General features: G+C 42.0%; 1 protein-coding gene across 7 annotated transcripts in view; it reads left to right on the forward strand.

Annotated features, from left to right (window-relative positions):
* Positions 1–21,818, forward strand: part of rtel1 (regulator of telomere elongation helicase 1) — a 123,744-nt gene that overhangs the window by 91,363 nt on the left and 10,563 nt on the right. For 3 of the 7 annotated variants that reach the window (XM_078236490.1, XM_078236493.1, XM_078236491.1), the window contains exons 27-33: positions 3,582–3,727; positions 5,435–5,521; positions 6,386–6,596; positions 9,850–9,993; positions 16,312–16,452; positions 16,951–17,205; positions 20,799–20,999. In XM_078236490.1, coding sequence (XP_078092616.1) covers positions 3,582–3,727; positions 5,435–5,521; positions 6,386–6,596; positions 9,850–9,993; positions 16,312–16,452; positions 16,951–17,205; positions 20,799–20,999 — 1,185 coding nt within the window. The remainder of the gene's footprint in view (positions 1–3,581; positions 3,728–5,434; positions 5,522–6,385; positions 6,597–9,849; positions 9,994–16,311; positions 16,453–16,950; positions 17,206–20,798; positions 21,000–21,818) is intronic. The other 4 variants (XM_078236492.1, XM_078236494.1, XR_013500294.1 and 1 more) reach the window with 3 other exon arrangements.

Raw genomic sequence — 21,818 nt, forward strand, 5'->3', positions numbered from 1 at the left:
ACCTGGCACAGGGAGTGACCCTGCTTTTCAATTTACTACCTAATCCCTGAACACCTATGCAGACCTAGTCACTCTTCCTGTCGAGGTCGTTAGTACCAATGTGTACGACATCCTCTGGCTGCTCGCCTTCCCTTTCGAGAATGTCCCACGCCCGCTCAGAGGCACCCATGGCCCTGGCACCAGGGAGGCAACACACCATCCTGGAGTCTCTCTTGCAGCCACAGAAATGCCTATCTACGCCCATGACTATAAAGTCCCCTATAACTACTGCTCCACTGCACTTGATCTTCCCTGTTGTACAACAGAGCCAGCTGGTGTGCCACTGCTCTGGCTGCTGCTGTCGCCATCCCCTGATAGACAATTCTCCCCCGCAACAGTACCCAAAATGGTATACTCAGAGAGGGGGATAGTCACAGGGGACTCCTGCACTGTCTGATTGCCCCTTCTAGCGGTCAGCCATCTTTCTGCCTCAACCTTGGGTGTGACCATGTCTTTAAAACGTCTGTGATGTTTTCCACCTGCATGCTTCAAGATATGCCCAACTGCCACTCCATGCAGTGTGACAGGAGCTGCATTTGGACACACTTTCTGCAGATGTAGTCGTCAGAGACACTCACGCTGTCTTTGATTTCCTACATTCTGCAGGAGAAGCATACTATCCCACTGATTGACATTTTACCCTTCTTCCCCTGTTGGCTTTATGGGTTGGGTTTTTCTTACTCTCGAAGGAGTGCAGCGAAGGTTTACCAGGCTGATTCCGAGGATGGCGGGACTGATGTATGAGGAGAGATTGACTAGGTTAGGATAGTTTTCGCTGGAGTTCAGACTGAGGGGGCAATCTCATCGAGACTTATAAAATTCTAACAGGGCTAGACAGGGTAGATGGAGGGAGGATGATCCCAATGGTGGGGGAGTCCAGAACTAGAGGTCACAGTCTGAGGATTCGGGGTAGACCATTTAGGACAGAGATGAGGAGACATTTCTTCACCCAAAGAGTGGTGAGCCTCTGGAATTCATTATCACAGGAAGTAGTTGATGCCAAAACATTGAATGTATTCAAGAGGTGCCTAGATATAGCACTTGGGGCGAATGGGATCAAAGGTTATGGGGAGAAAGCAGGATTAGGCTATTCAGTTGGACAACCAGCCATGATCGTGATGAATGGTGGAGCAGGCTCGAAGGGCCAAATGGCCTCCTCCTGCTCCTATCTTCGATGTCTCTATGTTTGCTCAGTGGAATGCTGCTCCATTCCAGTATTGCTTCTCAGTGACTCTTGTGGTTGTTTGATTCCAGGTGCATCCTGGGATTGGAAAGTGCACCTAACGTATTGATTAGGAGCACCGGTTGGAGTTCTTCTGCTGGTTCAGCACACACACATCCAGTATATGTTTGGGCTTGTCATTTTTAAGTCAGTGTTGGGAAGAGGCTGAACCTGTTGGATGTAGGAGTTCATCATAGAACCCTACAGTGCAGAAAGAGGCCATTCGGCCCATCGAGTCTGCACCAACCACAATCCCACCCAGGCCCTATCCACATATCCCTACATATTTACCCACTAACCCCTCTAACCTATGCATCCCGGGACACTAAGGGGCAATTTAGAATGGCCAATCAACCTAGCCCGCACATCTTTGGACTGTGGGAGGAAACTGGAGCACCCGGAGAAAACCCACGCAGACACAGGGAGAATGTGCAAGCTCCACACAGACAGCGACCCGAGCCGGGATTCGAACCCAGGTCCCTGGAGGTGTGAAGCAGCAATGCTAACTACTGTGCTACCGTGCCGCCCAAGAATTGTCCAAGTCCAAGAATTGTTCTGTGAGTTGCAGATTTTGTTTCCCCTAATGAAGCAGGACACTGATGCGACATATGAGGAACTTCCATGCTGTAAACCTCTATGAATGTGGCCTTGTAGCCCATGTACCTGTATCAGCAAAGGTCATCTGTTTTTATTGTGTAATGTTCTTCACTCATCTGAGCACTGACTTGAATAACCTGGTGTGTAGGCAGCAGGTTGCTTGACTTGAATAGCCTGGTGTGTAGGCAGCAGATTGGATAACATCAATATTAGATTTAATCACCAAGTGCGTTATTCATGTTGGGCATTCTCACCCCACTATGAGGAAATATTTCAAAATATTGTTGATTCGATTTATTTTCTGCTGAGTTTTCCTGGTTAACCAGAAAACCTGTTCCAACAGCTACTGATTTGCAGATTTTTATTAACCAGCTCATGCATCTTAATACAATGGTTCAATTAATTCGCAAGAGCAACGATTGCCTTTTTTATTTAATTTGGCCACAGCCGTGCAGAGTATACTCATTTCCTTCCCATAAGTTTTAGCAGTTTCTGGAAGTTAGCAATTTTTTTTAGGAAGTAATTCACTTGAAAGGCCATGCTGACCAGAAAGAATTGTTCTGTGAGTTGCAGATTTTGTTTCCCCTAATGAAGCAGGACACTGATGAGACATATGAGGAACTTCCATGCTGTAAACCTCTATGAATGTGGCCTTGTAGCCCATGTACCTGTATCAGCAAAGGTCATCTGTTTTTATTGTGTAATGTTCTTCACTCATCTGAGCACTGACTTGAATAACCTGGTGTGTAGGCAGCAGATTGGATAACATCAATATTAGATTTAATCACCAAGTGCTGTTATTCAAAGTTAACCCGTTGCATCGCACCCATAGCAAGTTCGCGGCTACCTGAGTTCTACGGATATTCAAGTCCATTTATTTTGGGCCAAAAGAAAATCCACATAAACAAGAGATGGTTAAAGCAAATTACCTTAAAAGAGAACTTTTGTACAAACCATGATCTTGCAATTGCCCAACTTGGGAATCTTTAGCAGTGGCTTCTCTGCAACATCTTTTTAACAATGTTTTAACTGCAACATAATCTACCAGGAATCCAAACTTTACTCGCTTCGCTTCCTCATCTGTGTCCCTTGGTGACATTGGGAAGGATTTTTGGGCCGTTCCCACTGGTGGGATCTTCCAGTGAAAACTCATCGACAGTGGTGGGACTGGAAGATCATGAGCCATCTCCTCCTCTGCAAAGCACACCACTGGGGGAAGGGAAATCCCACCGATTATCTGAACCTGTCTTGACCTTGCTGCTGTCATTTTGCTTGTCCATCAACTGGCCATTAGATGAACAACAATCTATCTCTTCTGAAAAGAGTCATTCCGATCTGAAATGTCAATTCTGTTTCTCTCCACAGATGCTGCTAGAACCTGCTGAGGTTATCCAACATTTTCCCTTTTCACCCCTTCAAATCATTCTTCTCATTTAAGAGTCCTCTTAAAACACACACATTTAATTAGGTTTATGATTATTACCTCTCCGGATATCATCTTTGGTTTGGTGAAGTACTTGGAATGTTTTTCTACAATAACAGGAGCAAATTGTTTTCTCATCTGATGTCATTTTCAGTGTTTTGAACATAACATTTACACTGGGGTTAAAACACAAATCTGCCTAATCTTTTGAGGTTAGCAACCCTCAAAAAAGTTACTCAATTGTGTTATAATTCCTCAAAACAAATTAGTAGTGATTTGTGTTGATGTACTTTTATATAGATGATGTTGAGGCTTCCAGGGGAGGTGCCATGGCCAAGCTCTGCATTGAGTATGAGAAAGCTACTGAGAGCATGAGAAAGAAACCTTTGAGTCTCCTGGATGCATTAGAGCACAGTGAACTAAAAACTGATGAAGGTGGCAAGAAGGTGAGATGTATGCGTGACTGAGCTTTCTCTGCAATGCAATCTGATTTTCTTTATGTAACATTGGTTTCTGATTGTCAGATACGTGTTTTAGAACAAAAGACTTGTCCCTACTTGCTTTGCAAATTGCAGTGTGACTTTCATCAGTGGTCCATTAAACTGCTCGAAACATTGTTTGGAATTTTACCAGCACGCCTACCCGAGATTCATACCATCCCGCCCAAGGCCAACAGAGAATGCCATTCTCCGAGCCTCCCCCGCCCCTGGAATTGGGGATAGTAAAATTCCGCCAATGAATCAGAATGAAGCATTTCACTTCAGAGGTGGAAGATTGAAGATTTGTTCTAATTTTTCATTGGTTGAATTATCCCACCTTTCAAGTTGAAACACTTCAGTTTCTGTGTGCAAGCAGATATTGCAAGAGATTCTCAAGAACACATTTGCTTCAGTTTCATTGTTTAAAACCTGTTTTCTCATTATCTGCAGCAGATTCACTGATAAATTAAATCACAATCAGGTTTATACACGTTTCTTGTGTTGAAGATCTTTATCGTGTCACCGCTGAATCATCTTAGCTATAGTAAGAAGTCTCACAACACCAGGTTAAAGTCCAACAGGTTTATTTGGTAGCAAAAGCCACTAGCTTTCAGAGCGCTGCCCCTTCGTCAGGTGAGTGGGAGTTCTATTCACAAACAGGGCATATAAAGACACAAACTTGACTGATAGTCAAGTTCCGCATCCATGAGGACAGCCTCAACCAGGATCTTGGGTTCATGTCACACTATCTGCAACCCCCACGATTTGCCTGGACTTGCAAAATCTCACTAACTGTCCTGTCTGGAGACAGTGCACATCTCTTTAACCTGTGCTTAACGCTCTCTCCACTCACATTGTCTGTACCTTTAAGACTTGATTACCTGGAAAGACTCGCATTCCAACCATTATTTTGTAAATTGAGTTTGTGTCTTTCTGAATTTAATTAAATTCTGAATTTCTGAAAAAAAATCCAGCTTCTGAATTTCTGCTCCTCTTGTTTTGATTAGTTCTGCAGCCTCCATGTTTCCTCTACTTTATAACCTTTATTTCTCATCGTGGTTTTTTTAACTAGCTTTGCATTACGTCAGCGATGGGCAAAGTATATAGCAGGAAAAGCATTGTAGGGCTGTAGAATATCACGTAATTCATAAAATGTTTTTTTGTGCAGCGTTGGGTGTCAAACTGTTCTCCATCTTAAAACCAGTGCTGGTAGGTTTGAAGTATACCAAACTTAATTTACGAACAAGATATTATTTCTCCGAATTAATTCGCAGTTCTTATGTCGATTACCTTCTAAGCAAGGCCTCCTGCGCATGTTGCAGAGCCAAATGTAACTCGTAAGTCATGCAGTAGAAAGAACAAACTAAAAATGAGGAACAAATTAGAAAATGTTGGAAATGCACCAATGATGGAAATCCATTAGTGTCTTCAGAGTCTAAGAGAGAACAGAAATTCACTGCATGGAAAGAGGCCATTCAGCCCATCAGGCCCATTTAGCCTCATCCTACTTTCTGGCTCATGGTGCGTTGCCTTGTAGGTTACAGCACTTTAAATGTACTTCCGAGTCTTTTCTAGTACTATGAGGGTTTCTGTCTCAACCACTCTTCTGGCAGAGAGTTCTGGATCTGTTGCTGAATGTGATGAACAATTTACCTTTTATTTGTATATCTGTAGGCTGTTAAAATGCCAACGATGTCTCTTAAACATCCAACTAGTGAACAGCGAGGAGGCAGGAAAAAGATCACGCTTGTTAGTAATCATGTACGTATGTTTTTTTGTCTTCATTACAATGTAAAACTAATGACACTTCATCTCGTTAGCTGATGACATTTCTTTCAAATGTCCTTTCCCAGGATGAAATCCCATTTGAAATTAATTCCGACTATTTTGTTGTGCAATTCCTCACCTGCTTTATATGTACACTGTTATCAGAACCAGAATGCATAGTTGCTTTTATAGAATCCCTCCAGTGCAGGAGGAGGCCATTTGGCCCATCGAGTCTGCACCAACAACAATCCCACCCAGGCCCTAGCCCCGTAACCCCATGTATTTACCCTACTAATCCCCCTGACACTAAGGGTCAATTTAATGTGGTCAATCAACTTAACCCGCACATCTTTGGACTGTGGGAGGAAACCAGAGGCACCCGGAGGAAACCTATGCAGACATGGGGAGAAAGTGCAAACTCCACACAGATAGTGACCCGAGGCCAGAATTGAACCCAGGTCCCTGGTGCTGTGAGGCAGCAGTGCTAACCACCGTGCCGCCCCTTTTGGTGGTTTAAAAATGCAGTTTTTGTAGAAGACATCTAATAGGCCACCCATTATATTCAATAGTGGAGACGTTTCTCACTAGTGCGATGAATTGCCTATTGCACTGTTTCATTACTTTGAAAAGTCAAATATAATTGAATCTAGTTAATTCTAATACTTAGTGTTTTGGCCGTCTGCATAAAAGTATTAAAAATCCTTTTCACCTACTCCCAATTGCTAGAGCCTGTGCTATAGCTGTTCGTAAGGATAAAAATTTGTTTTTCAATCTTGACTTAAATATTAATTTTTTTCATCCTTTCAGTCATTCTGTTATCTGGCAAAGTGAGCTTGATTTGTCATATTTTCTGATCAGGGATTTGATGTGCTGCCAATATCTGAGAAGACAAAAGCAGAAAAGGCTAAATTTTTCATTGTAGCTGTAAAGGAGGTTCTGAGCAAAGCCAACTATGAGCGGTTTACAGATGCAATGCAGAAGTACAAGATGACGGATGATTTTGATACCATGCTTGGTGAAATGGCAGCACTTTTTACAGAAGATTCGAAAAAAAACAATCTACTGCGAGGTAAATAATTTGAAGGGTTATTTATTGTGTGGTTGCATAAAGTATATCAAGCTATAGTCTGCTAATTATGGATTTCATTGTTTATGAAGTGATGTATAAGTTGTGTAATCTAAAACACAGGTTAAAAAATAGCTGCATGACTGTTCGATCCGATTGCTGTTGATGTTGAAAAAACAGTACATAGTGACTCTCATGCATCTTGTGTCAGTGCCAAAGTATAGTATAAACAGTCAATAGCATATCTGCTGCTTTCTGCACTAGGGACAAAGTAAATCACCCATCTGTAAATACAGCAGGCATAATATTGTAATGTAACTCATTCAGAATTTTCACTTGATCACTCAACTACTGCCACAGATCTCTTGACTTTTGTGTTTTGAATTGAACTGTTTCAGACCCTCTTCCTGCCTATCACTAGCATATTGACAGTGGATTGCAGTTAACAGGAGCTGGATTACCGATGTGTTTCAGATAAAGATGCCGCTGTTCAGGACTGAGCAAGTCCCTTGGTGGTATCATGGTTCTAATACTGGATTATTGAATCCTTAAGACTGACATTCCAGCACAGTAATGAAGGAGTGGTGCACTAAGGAAAAGTATTTTGGATGAGGTGTCATCGTCCTTATCTGTTGGATGTAAAAGATCTCATGAAATTATTTTAAAGAAAAGTGGGGAACTCTCCTGGCCAATATTGATTGCCCAATCAACATCACAAAAACAGACTGTCTGGTCATTATTATTTCTTATTGTGGGGGCTTGTTGTGTGGGAATCTATGTTCAAATTAGCTTTTTTTCAATTCTTTCATGGGATGTGGGTGTTGCTGGCAAGGCCAGCATTGGTTTCTCATTCTTAATTGTCCTTGAGAAGGTGGCAGTGAGCTGCCTTGTTAAACTGCTACAACAGTCCACCTGGTGCAGGCACTCACACAGTGCTGTTAGGAAGGGAGTTCTGTGACTTTGATCCGGTGACAGTAGACAAACAGTGATATAGTTACAAGTCAGGGTGACTTGGAGGAGAACTTGCAGATTGTGATGTTCCCACTTGTCTGCTGCCCTTGCCCGAGAATTGGAGAGGTCCTGGGGTTGAAAGGTGCTGTTGAAGACAGCTTGGTGATTTGCTGAGTGCATCAGGTATATAACGCACACTGCTGCCATTGTGCTTTAGAGATAGAGGGAATTAATGTTTAAGGCGATGGATAGGGTGCCAGTCAAGTGCCTCCTTTATCCTTGATGGTGCTGAGCTTCTTGTGCCTTTAAAGCTGCACTCATCCAGGTAAGTGGGGAGTACTCCATAACACTCCTGAATTGTGCCTTGTAGATGGTGAATGGGCTTTGGGGAGTCAGGAGTGAGTTATTCACTGCAAAGCTCCCAGCCTCTGACCTGCTCTTGTAGCGACAATATTTATATGGCTGGTCCAGTTCAGTTTCTGGTCAGTGACAACTTCCCAGGATGTTGATAGTAGGGGATTCAGCAATGGTAATGCCGTTATGGGGATATGGTGAGACATTCTCTGTTGAAGATTATCATTGCCTGGTACTTGTGTGATGTGAATACTGCTAAGTTTCCCACGTTACAATGACTATGTTGCAAAATGCTTTGGGGCGATGCTTGGTTAAGAAAAGCACTATGCAAATACAAGTTTTTCTTTCCTTTCCCTAATTTGAATATTTCTGGAATTTATTTTAAAGTAACTTTAATCTTTTTGTCAACCTTTGGTTATGAAAAACCACTATGTAAATGCAAAGCTTGCCTTTCCATTCTTCCTTCTTTCCCCAATCTGAATATTTCTGGAATTAATTTTAAAATAACTTTAATCTTTTTGTCATTAATCTGATTTACATGATTGGATACCGCAGATCTAGCTTTCTGATAACAACATTTATTTTTGGAATGGGAAGTTTTGCATGGTTGCCTTTCTTGTAACTTCTGAGGCCATTTGTGTAGCATTAGACTAAAGTAAAGGTTAGGAGTGGAACCCGCTCAGAGAACCTGCGCAGTTTTGAAAACCCCTGGTAAAGAGCAACCATAATTAGATTCAATATTAAAATTGAAGAAGACAGTGAAAGTTATTGGAATACACTTGGAAACTGGACAGTTTCAACAGGATGTTAAGGGAACACACCCATATAAATGGAAAGGAAAACTAACAAAAGGCAGTAGGAAACTGAGGTGTCTAGGAATGAAAGTAGCCTTATGCCCAGAAGCTATGCGGCATGTTTTATTGTTCCATGGATGAGTAAAGAAATTCAGATTAAAATGAGACTTAAAGAGATGACAGATTTAATGCCAATTACCAGAGAATAGGAACTGCAGACAGGATAAAACAGAAGATTGACACTTAACAAAGAGAAAGAGTAAAACAATTAAAGGATGGGAGGATAAAGATGTTTTTTTAAAAATCCTATGATGGTACAATGGGGATATTAAATGTACTTTCCCACAATTTACACAAGAGAGGCAGTGGGATTGTTTCTGGCTGCGATACCCACTTGACTCCATTTCCATGTCTTTTTCCACACCTCTTTAAAAGAAATGTATTTACTTTCAAACATTTAACTATTTTCTTTTTGCCAGCTTTATTGTGGTGTTTGCTTCCATTTTTGTTTCTGGCAGAGATTCTGTGGTCTGTGTTCATAAAAATATTTTCTAACTGCCTCCTTTGTTCTTTCTGTGGTAAATTTCTATTCTCTAATTACTGGCTTACTGAGCAGCAGAAAGGTTTTTCCCTATTTACTTTATCAAACCCTTCGTAATTTTAGCTGATCTCTATTCACCTTCTTTTCTGCTCCATTGCATACAATAAGTCCCAATTACTCTACAGTTTGAAAGTAAGTTGAGCCCTTGATTTCCTTTCACGTAATGTTCAATGTGGATGAATGATTTATCAGTCTATTGAGGTCGTTAGGGGCAGGAAATGGCCAGCACCAGGTGGGTTGTGTTATCAACAGCAGGATATCCAGCCTATTTCAATCCAAAACCATTCACTTTGATAACCAATTCGGAGGACTCCCAGAACTACTTTCCGCCTGACTGTTTATACCACTGGCGTCACCTCTGCTTAGTCTACCCTCTGGCAGATCTACTCGAGCATAATTTATAGGATTCTGGCATGTAAGCTCTTAGATATAATTCTGTGCCATTGTATCAGGCTGTGCCTTAATATGTTGTCGTCATTTACATGGTAACGACAGTCTTATTGTCTCAGGATATATTTTGTTGTTGTTAAAGTTAAAATATACTATTTTTAAACAGAATTTTATCAGTTTGTTCGACCACATCACAAAAAGAGATTTGATGAAGCCTGCTTTAACCTGACTGGTGAGGGATGTGGATTTAAACCTGAGCACGCAGTTCCAAGAGAGGAGAGGCGAAGAATAGAGCAGGACGAAAATCCAGGTACACAGCCCTGTGTTAAACAAAATAAGTAAGAAGTCTCACAACACCAGGTTAAACTCCAACAGGTTTATTTGGTAGCAAATACCATAAGCTTTTGGAGCGCTGCTCCTTCGTCAGATGGAGTGGAAATGTGCTCTCAAACAGTGCACAAAGAAATCAAGTTACAGAATACTAATTAGAATGCGAATCCCTACAGCCAGCCAGGTCTTAAAGGTACAGACAATGTGGGTGGAGGGAGCATTAAACACAGGTTAAAGAGATGTGTATTGTCTCCAGACAGAACAGCTAGTGAGATTCTGCAAGTCCAGGGGGCAAGCTGTGGGGGTTACTGATAATGTGACATAAATCCAACATCCCGGTTTAGGCCGTCCTCATGTGTGCAGAACTTGGCTATCAGTTTCTGCTCAGCGACTCTGCGCTGTCGTGTGTTGTGAAGGCCGCCTTGGAGAACGCTTACCTGAAGATCCAAGGCTGAATGCCCGTGACTGCTGAAGTGCTCCCCCACAGGAAGAGAACAGTCTTGCCTGGTGATTGTCGAGCGGTGTTCATTCATCCGTTGTCGTAGCGTCTGCATGGTTTCCCCAATGTACCATGCCTTGGGACATCCCTTCCTGCAGCGTATCAGGTAGACAATGTTGGCCGAGTTGCAAGAGTAGGTACCGTGTACGTGGTAGATGGTGTTCTCACGTGCGATGATGGCATCCGTGTCGATGATCCGGCACGTCTTGCAGAGGTTGCTGTGGCAGGGTTGTGTGGTGTCGTGGTCACTGTTCTCCTGAAGGCTGGGTATCATTAGCATCATCCACATCATTAACCAAAATAATCCATCCATTCATTCATGATCCATTTTTTTTCTTAGAAGAGGAACCCATTTTATAAATAAAATGTCTTGTGCAACACTGAGCACTTTGGAGATAGTGACCACAATTCGGTGTCTTTTGTTATTGCAATGGAGAGGGATAGGGCCGTAGGGCAGGGCAAGGTTTACAATTGGGGGAGAGGTAATTATGATGCGATTAGGCAAGAATTAGGGGGCATAAGATGGGAACAGAAACTGTCGGGGAAAGGCACTAATGAAAAGTGGAACTTTTTCAAGGAACAAATACTGGGTGTCCTTGATAGGTATGTCCCTGTCAGGCAGGGAGGAAATGGCCGAGTGAGGGAACCATGGTTCACGAAAGAGGTGGAATGTCTTGTGAAAAGGAAGAGGGAAGCTTATGTAGGGATGAGGAAACAAGGTTCAGATGGCTCGATTGAGGGTTACAAGTTAGCAAGGAATGAGCTGAAAAAGGGGCTTAGGAGAGCTAGAAGGGGACACGAGAAGTCCTTGGCGGGTCGGATCAAGGAAAACCCCAAGGCTTTTTACTCTTATGTGAGGAATAAAAGAATGACCAGGGTGAGGTTAGGGCCGGTCAAGGACAGTAGTGGGGAACTTGTGTATGGAGTCAGTAGAGATAGGCGAGGTGATGAATGAATACTTTTCTTCAGTGTTCACCAAGGAGAGGGGCCATGTTTTTGAGGAAGAGAAGGTGTTACAGGCTAATAGGCTGGAGGAAATAGATGTTCTGGAGGAAATAGAGGATGTAGTGGCAGTTTTGAATAAACTGAAGGTCGATAAGTCCCCCTGGGCCTGATGAAATATATCCTAGGATTCTTTGGGAGGCAAGGGATGAGATTGCAGAACCTTTGGCTTTGATCTTCGGGTCCTCACTGTCCACGGGGATGGTGCCAGAGGACTGGAGAGTGGCGAATGTTGTTCCTCTGTTTAAGAAAGGGAATAGAAATGACCCTGGTAATTATAGACCGGTTAGTCTTACTTCGGTGGTTGGTAAATTGATGGAAAAGGTCCTTAGGGATGGGATTTATGACCATTTAGAAAGATGCGGATTAATCCGGGATAGTCAGCACGGATTCGTGAAGGGCAAGTCGTGCCTCACAAATTTGATTGAATTTTTTGAGGAGGTAACTAAGTGTGTTGATGAAGGTAGGGCAGTTGATGTCATATACATGGATTTTAGTAAGGCGTTTGATAAGGTCCCCCATGGTCAGCTTATGATGAAAGTAAGGAGGTGTGGGATAGAGGGAAAGTTGGCCGATTGGATAAGTAACTGGCTATCTGATCGAAGACAGAGGGTGGTGGTGGATGGAAAAAGATGGGGCTGTTTTCTCTGGAGCGGAGGAGGCTGAGGGGAGACTTAATAGAGGTTTATAAAATAATGAAGGGGATAGATAGAGTGAACGTTCAAAGACTATTTCCTCGGGTGGATGGAGCTATTACAAGGGGGCATAACTATAGGGTTCGTGGTGGGAGATATAGGAAGGATATCAGAGGTAGGTTCTTTACGCAGAGAGTGGTTGGGGTGTGGAATGGACTGCCTGCAGTGATAGTGGAGTCAGACACTTTAGGAACATTTAAGCGGTTATTGGATAGGCACATGGAGCACACCAGGATGATAGGGAGTGGGATAGCTTGATCTTGGTTTCAGATAAAGCTCGGCACAACATCGTGGGCCGAAGGGCCTGTTCTGTGCTGTACTGTTCTATGTTCTAATCAAGCAACCTTACGGTCATAACATCCAAGAAAAATGAGCATCTTCCTCCTTGTTCCACTTTCCAGTAAGTTATATTGTGGTTGGTATTACATGATCTTTGTTATATGTTGCTGCTGAGAAGATTGAGGCATTTGCTGGCAATAAAAGGGAAGTATCTAATAGGTGTTTTCCTGTCCCGTATTTTATTTAGTTTTCAAATCAGATTTTTTGCTGGAAATCTATGACACCAGTTAACTTCTAATGGGAGGAGTCATTAACTTTGAAATACACTAACTGGTATTTACCTTCCATTCAATTATTTAGGATTGCAGTTCATTGAGGTTTCAAATAAAGGCAATGAATGTTGTATTTTTATTCATTAATTTTCCAGTTACTTTATTCCCCCCATGTCTCTTCACTCTACCCTAACGCTATAACTTCATCACAAAATGAGATTTGATTAAACTTGCCATCATTATAATGGTGATGAGTGTGTAAATCTGTGCAGCTAGGCAAGAGGGGTGAAAAAGAAAAATTATTTTACTTTAGAACGAAGAAAAGTAAGCCACAGGTGCAGGTCCTTTGGCCCTCCAAGCCCGTGCTGATCATGATGCCCTAGTTAAACCAAAAAAAACCTTTTGGCCTTACTCAGTCCATATCCCTCTACTTCCCCCTCTATTCATGTATCCATCCAGATGCCGCTTAAATGTTGCCAAATTGTCTGCTTCCCCCACCTCCCCTGGCAGCGTGTTCCAGGCATCCACCACTCTCTGCATGAAAAAACTTCCCCGGCATATCTCCCTTAAACTTTCTCACCCTCACCTTGAACCTGTGCCCCCTTGTAATTGACACTTCCACCCTCGGAAAAAGCCTCTGATTATCGACCCTGTCTCTGCCTCTCATAGTTTTATAGATCTCTTTCAGATCCCCCTCAGCCTCTGTCTTTCCAGTGAAAACAATCCTAGTTTATTCAACCTCTCCTCATACTTTAAGGAAGTATGTTTAATTGAAATCCAGTCTGTATAATAAAGGCTTCCACAAGATAAATATTCCTAGCAGCTGTGTGGCAGAGCGTACTGCTGTACCATTCAAATATCTGCGGGAGGTTTCATTTTGCATTAACAACTTACCAAAGGATTTGTTTCCTGTACTCATAAGGAAGTGCAAGTAAGAAAATAAAAGATTAGATTGACTATTAACAACTCAAGGAAGTCAGTTAGCACATAGCATTATCAAGAATTTAAAGAGCAAGTTTCCTGCCAGTCATTTTGAGCAGAGAATAGTGCATGGTACTGAGGTGCCTAAAGGTGATCAGGAAGAAATTTTAACCTAACTACATCATCTATAGGGAGTTCATAGTTCTGTTAGAAGATGGTCATAACCTTTGTCTAAGGATTTTATTTCGCTGCACGTTCTATTCCTAATCTGGTTGTACTGTTTTTTGTAATCATAATTTACAGACTTGTCAACTCCTATAAGACATAACTGTTGAAAAGTGTGAGTCCTAAAGGCTTGGTTCTGTGTGCCTCTTTCAATGGTACATTGAGAAAATTATAGACTCTCTACAGTGCAGAAGGACGCCATTCGGCCCATTAAGCCTGCACCAACAACAATCAAACCCAAGCCCTATCCCCGTAACCTAACGTATTTACCATGCTATTCTTCTGACATTTAAGGGGTAATCTAGCATGGCCAGTCCATCTAACCCCCACATCTTTGAGTGTGGGAGGAAACCGGAGCACCTGGAGGAAACCCACGCAGACTCGGGGCGAATGTGCAAACTCCACACAGCCAGTGTCCCGAGGCCAGAATTGAACCTGGGTCTCTGGTGCTGTGAGGCAGCAATGCTAATCACTGTGCCCCCACAATGCCTGTTTTTTCTTGTCATTAATGCACTTTAACAAGAAATAATGCATTTTGTTAGAAGAAATAGAGTCAATATTGCTGTAAGGACAACTATACAAAACTTTTCTGGCATTGAATTTTAATTGAAAAGTTGCTGGAGTTTTTTAATGGTAGCTACAACCTTTTCATGCGGGAAAAGGGAGAATCACAATAGTAAATTTCCTGGGAAATCCAAATGAAGCAGTTCCTCATATTGTAAAGTTCTGTTTCCTGGAGCAAACCAAGCATTTGCTTTTGCTTTAGAATTTGCTGACTTTTCCTTCCTGTGCTTACATAACCATGTATTAAAAAAAATCTATATTGAGAATATACCAATTATGTATTTCTCAGCCAGACAGGCAGAAAAAGTTTCAGATTTGATTCCTGTTTTGTGCTTCGCTCATGTAGGGCTGTGTGGGAAGCTTAAATTGGGATAATGGTTCCCAAACTGAGTCCAGTTCGAAGTATGTAAAATTTGATAGCCAGATGAGGATATGGAAGCAGACTAGATTATATAATGTTCCTCGCTCCCTTGAGGAACAACACTCACCATCTGGACTCATGAGAAATGGACACTTGAATGAACAATGGTAGGGTTACTGACACCCTTACATATTATCCCACTATAAGCTTTTCCATCAAAAGATCTGTATAGAAAATTGTGTTGTGGAAGGGTAGGATAGGCAACATCAGCTTAGTGTAAATTTACATATTAATATTCCCAATTTGTTGGCATCAGATCCCAGATTTAGCCCCTGGTTCATACTGAGTTAGTGAATCAAAGCCAGATAGATGGAAGAGGCATGCCTTCCGTTGTACCTCAATTCTGTTGTGGTTGATTTTAAATGTTCTTCGTTGTTTGCTGCTGAGAAGATTGAGGTGCTTGCAAACAATAAAATAGGAAGAGAAGTAGGGAGCGGCCAGGATTCCAAAGCCTGGACGCTGTCCTCTAACGGTTGCAGATGGGTGTATGGATTTTGAATAGCACAATTAGACTCCAACATAAAACTGAAAATGCTGGAAAAACTCAGCAGGTCTGGCAGCATCTATGGAGAAAAAAAACAGAGTTAACCGCTGGAATTCTACGCCCCACCTGCCACGGAGTCGGAGCAGGCGAAGGGGCAGACAGTGGGAAGGTCCGTTGACCTGGGGCAGCATTTTATGATTCCAGGACGACCGAGGCTGTAAAATCTTGCCCAACGTTTTGAGTCCATGTGACTCTTTTTCGGTGTTCTCTGACACCATGGCACAGTGGTTAGCACTGCTGCCTCACAGCACCAGGGACTCGGGCTCAATTCCGGCCTCAGGTGTAGATTTTGCACATTCTCCCCATGTCTGCGTTGGTTTCCGCCGGGTGCTCCGGTTTCCTCCCACACTCCAAAGATGTGTGGGTTAGGTTGATTGGCCATGCTAAATTAGTGCCAATGGGACTAGCAGGGTAAATACGTAGGGTTACTAGGAATGGGACTTGGTGAGATTGTGGTGGGTGTGGACTCGATGGGCCGAATGAATGAAAAAATATTGGCCCATCTTTGTGCACATCTCTTGTTTCAATAGCTTGTCATAGCCACTGAGAACCACCTGTAATTGTGAAATCTTTCTTAGCAGGAGTTTCTGCTGACAGGAGTAGAGGGAGAAATATTATGGAGTCATAAAGCTTTGAAATCCCGTTCTTTAATCTGTATATTTTTGACTTTTATTTATTCCCATCGCATTGTTGAAATTCTAAGTTTGATAGATGTGAATCCATTTTAAATGTGGAGGTGAAAATTCATGTGTCTTTCTGATCTCAATTCTTTTAAATCAAAAAGTGATTCAATGATCACTAAGATTAGTGTAAAGCTGCGAAGTGCTGCCCTGAAAGCAGGATAATTATTGTCCAACATTTTTATGAAAAATCCAGGTAGTGAGACCAAATGGAAGGCTGAGTCTGCGATCTCTGCAGAGAATAAATTTACATCTTCAGGTTCATCTGAACAGTTAAACGCTTGCACACATCTCAACAAAGGAGGAGAACACTTAAACTGTCGAGCAGTTAGCAAAGGTATTGAGATTCTTTTGTTAATATGTTGACTGTGTTATTCAGATGGTTTTGTTTATTACAGACCTCATTAAAACGGATTCTACTAAATTATTTTGCCCCCAACTTTTGGCTGCTTACCTGTTTTGGAGAGGGAGAAATTGCTGCTCTAATGCCTTTACCAGTAACCTTGGTTCAAAAGCCCTAGAGTGCAGGATTTATGGAACTTAACCAAAATAAAGTGTACGCAGGTCACTAAGCTGATTTATCATTTGACGTCATTTCATAGACAAAATTTCAACATTTTGTTTTGTTACAGTCACTTGAAATGATAAAGTTCACTCCTCTTGAGAAAACCTAGATCTGAAAAACCTGGGAATTCCAAAGTCGCATCAAGTGAATACACTTATGATTATAGGAAAATTGAGGATTTTCCAGGAAATCATTTTGTCCAAGCTGACTGATTTACACATGCGGTTGAAAGTTTGTATTAATATGAGTTTTTGTCGACCTTAAATACAGGTGAAATTTGTAATTCTGAACCAACTGTTTCCGTAACTGCACCTTCAAAAACATTAACTGCTACAGCAGACCAGAAGAAACAGCATTTACTTGCTGCTTATATCAATGATGCAAAGAAGGCTTTAGGACCTAGTAAATACAACAGATTCTCGACAGTGCTTCAGACATATAAAAAGACGGATAATTATGACAGCATGGTAGCAGAAACAGCTGCTCTCTTTACTGAAAGGTCTGAGGACTTTAATTTACTAAGAAGTAAGTATCTAGCTTCTTGATTACACTGTGGTTACGTTTGTTTGGTAAATATTTATCTCCAACACAGTTGCCTAGATTCTAAGATAGCTAATAGAAAATTACTAATTCCCCTGTGCAGATGAACAGAAGCCCATCCACGTCATTGGTTCTTCAGTGAAAGTTTGAAATGTTTATTTCAAAAAACTTGTGTTAATGTTGCTATGAGATGTGAAAGTGTGATTGGAGATGTGGAATCCCGCAAACTGCTGTTTGTGACGTATACCATTTCTCAATAGTAGTCCAAGATAAAACCTGCAGTGGAACAGAATTTGGAAAATTCTGGATGCTGATTGCATGTTCCTCTTTTCTGTGCCTATTTAATATTAACTGTATGTGCTCCTTTAACTTGAATTTGATGTTTGACACTTGCATTGAATGGTCTAGTAGGCCATTCGGTCCTTTGAGCCTGCTCCACCGTTCAGTAAGATTCATCTGGGGAGAGCGGGGGGGCGATTGTCCCATCCCGCTGTGCTGCTTTCGTAACGCAGCAGGATGGGAGACTCGAGCGGAAGCCGTTTCGCGGGCTCCCCACTGGGTGCCACGACCTCCACCAATCTCCAGCAGCTGGATTTCATTTGAAACTTCCGCTGAAAAGACCAGGATGATTTACGCCAGGTTTTATGTGAATTCAACAGTTAGAATTTTTGGGGGAGAATCGCTCCTCCCCTCCCCACCCCGACTTGGCCTCAAGTCCATTTTCCTGCCTGACCCCATAACTGACTGCTTTCTAGATTTAAAAAAATTTCCTTTACTGTTCAACAATTTATCTATCCTTGCCTTAACATTCAATGAGGAGGCCTCAACTGCTTCACTGGGCAGGGAATTCCACAGATTCACAACTCTTTGGGTGAAGAAGTTCCTCCTCAACTCAATTTTATTTTGAAACTATGCCCCCCCCCCCCCCCACGTTTCTAGATCCCCCTGTTTCTCCCAAAGTTCCTCTCAGCATTTGCCCCATCAATTCTTTGTAAAAACTGGTATATTTCAATAAGATCACCCCTCATTCTTCTAAATTCCAGTGAGCGTAGACTCAGCCTGCTCAGCCTTTCTTCTTAAGGCAACCCTTTCATCCTAGGAATCAACTTAGTGAGTTTCTGAATTCCCTACAATGCAAATATTGTATTGTAGGGAATTGTATCCTTCTTAAATTGTATCCTTCTTAAAGAAGGAGGCCAAAACTGCATGAGGTGCTCTACATATGGTCTCACCGATGCCCTGTAAAGTTGGCACATGTCTTCCCTACTTTTTTCCTCCATCCTCCTTGCAATAAAGGCATTCCATTTGCCTTTCTAATTACTTGCTGTACCTGCGTGTTAATGTTTTGTGATTTGAAGCCATCCAGATCCCTCGGTGCCGCAGCATTCTGCCGTCTTGATCCACTTAAATAATATGCTTTCCTATTTTTCCTACCAAAGTGAACAGCCTTTCCCATGTTTAAACTCCAATCTGTTAAACCAAGATGTTTGCTTTTATAAGACTCCACAACAGAGCTCCTGCTTTTGATTCTTCAGATAGTTTCAACCTGGGAAACCTTTGAAGGAAGCGGGGTGACCTGCTACTTTCAAGTTTCTGCAAGACAAATAACGACTCCCAGTTTATATCACAATGCAAAGGTTTCTCAAGTAGCCTCAGTGTGCGAAGTTCAGTCTCTGATCTTAGCTGCATCTTCAATTAATGTAATCATGATTGAATATGCAAACAGTTAGTCTGGATGTAAAATCTTCGGAGATGCGTTTGCTTTTAATCACATGGTGATTTGTATTGCAGAGTTGTCGGAAGCAATCATGGACCAGATTTTGGGCAGCTGTTAAGCCTGACCTGACTTTCGATCAACAACACATTGCATTTATACAAACACCGTGAAGTGTTCCCATTACAGCTTTGACCTATATGTTTAGATACATCTGCCTAACACAAATCTATCAATTAGAAACAGTGCAGGGGTTAAGGGCAGTGGATAGCAAGCATAGTGAATGTGTTACAGACTAGTAATCCTGAGGCCCTGACGAATGGTCTGGAGCGATTAATTCAAATCTCACCGCAGCAGCTGAGGAATTTAAATTTAAATTTTTAATCTATAATTTTTTTAAAAAGAGAAGCTGATGTCAATTACCATGACCACAAAACTGCTGGATGGTCATCAGAACCTGATGGAAAAAATGTTGGAAATTCTCAGCGGGTCTGGCAGCATCTGTAAGGCGAGAAAAGAGCTGACGTTTTGAATCCAGGTGACCCTTTGTCAAAGTTAAAAGGCATAGAAAGTGGGAGATATTTATACTGCGGGATGAGGGAATGCGAGATGAGTCATAGCCACTAAAACAAGTGGAAAGACTAAGAGGTGTGAAGGAGTGTTAACAGGTTCGGCAGCATCCGTAAGGAGACAAAACAGAGTTAACAGCTTGAGTTCTTTTGTCTCTTCGTCAGTACTGAAGGGAGGGAGAACATGTTCGACATTAAAGCGTAGCTGTGAGAGATTGCAACAAAATGTAGCAACTGTAAGAACAAAAGACAGCCTGGTATGGGAGGGTAAGGGGGGAGAGTTTGCATTGTCTCGAGGGAGTGCAGCAAAGGTTTACCAGGCTGATTTCAGGGATGAGGGGACTGATGTATGAGGAAAGATTGACTAGGTTAGGATTGTTTTCGCTGGAGTTCAGACGAATAAGGGGGATCTCATAGAGACTTATAAAATTCTAACAGGGTAGATGCAGGAAGGATGTTCCTGATGATGGGATGTCCAGAACCAGGGGTCACAGTCTGAGGATACAGAGTAGACCATTGAGGACAGAGATGAGGAGACATTTCTTCACCCAAAGAGTGGTGAGCCCGTGGAATTCATTACCACAGGACGTAGTTGATGCCAAAACATTGAATGTATTCAAGAGGCGGCTGGATATAGCACTTGGGGTGAATGGGATCAAAGGTTATGGGGAGAAAGCAGTATTAGGCTATTGAGTTGGACAATCAATCATAATCATGAATGGCAGAGCAGGTTCGAAGGACCGAATGGCCTCTTCCTGCTCCTATCGTCTATGTTTCTAAACCGGAGCACCCAGAGGAAACCCAGGCAAACATGGGGAGAATGTGCAAACTCCACACACACACACTGACCCGAGGCCAGAATTGAACCCGGGTCCCTGGCACTGTGAGGCAGCTGTGCTAACCACTGTGCCACCATGCAACCTTAAATTCCTCGAGAGCGAATAGGGATTGCCAATAAAAGCGGAGGCCATGTCCCGTATAGAGGATGAATTGGGTACCATTAGAGTAGATGTGAATGAGGATGCTGGGTGAGTCGAGGAAAGATCTGTCGGAGATTCTGCAGTGCCATCCAAAATGCGTGTGCAAATGTACAGGGGAGATTTAGAGAAAATTCTGTTGTCACTTTGTTTTTGTGGTTTTATGAGCTTTGTGTGTTGAGAGAGAACTATCTTTGTGCTGCTGAAAAGAATTAGGTGGCCTCTTCAAAGGATCGCAATGCAGTTAACTGTTCAAAAAAAAAATTAAACCCTGGCCTTCATGATCAGCGACAATGTTTGCAAATTATATGTTTACAGAATTTTACATATTTGTTAGACCACACCACAAGCAGCAGTTTAACCAGATGTGTAAAGAGCTGACGGGAACAGACTGTAAGCAGTTAATTGAGAAGGAGATGCAACCTGAGAGACGAGGGGAATTTCAGAACAAAACTGAAGAGAAACTCCCTAAACGTATTGTCCTGACTGGAACCCAGTGCATCAGCAATAATGAGACTGGTAAGAATACCCTGGCGTTTTTTTGCCTGTCGCAAAATAATCTCTGGGCTCTGTTTATATTTACAAGTATTTCGTTTTCGCTTCAATAATGTTTAATGCTTGGAATACAGGAAATAATCATTTCCACAAATTGGCTGGTTTTTTTGCCTTTTCGGTTCTCTGTCCGTAATACTGGAGTAAATATTAATATTTCAGTAATATCACTCTGAGCAGAAGGAGCTTTATTACTGTAATATTCAGCAGTTTTTTTTTAGTGTGTGAAGATTTTAATGATCTTTTTTCCCCTGATTATTTTATCTTCAATGATGGTATTGTTCTTTTTCTATCTCTATTCAATTCAATTCTCTAAATCCAATTTCACTTTGTTATCCATGCAGAAATTAACTGGATGCATTTTAAAAATTCATGTAAATTAATAATAGAAAATTAGCCTATCACTAAGATCTAACTTTAATTAAAGTATGCATTAAAAACGACTCCAATGCATTAATGAATTAGTCTGAGAGTCCCACACCAAGTGCATTTCCTCATCCAGGCATCAAACCTCTGTTGACAATTCTTTTAGAGAACTGCATATAAGTTCAGGGACCGATTTAGCGTAAAATAATTTATTGTGCCCTTTTCTATCTTCAAAAGCTTTGTCTTTTTCTTTATCTACCTGGTATTGGGACAAGAGCAGCACCCCACACCACACCTTCCCCCCCGCCCCCCCCCCCCCCCCCCCTCCCAAAAAATGGCTATATATTGATACTACTTGGGCTATTCAATGTTCATATCCCAGCAGGTTAAAAGTCCTGTCAAACTGGTGACTGCTTTTTC

The sequence above is a fragment of the Mustelus asterias genome, chromosome 20 (genome assembly GCF_964213995.1).
Source record: "Mustelus asterias chromosome 20, sMusAst1.hap1.1, whole genome shotgun sequence".
NCBI classification, from domain to species: domain Eukaryota; kingdom Metazoa; phylum Chordata; class Chondrichthyes; order Carcharhiniformes; family Triakidae; genus Mustelus; species Mustelus asterias.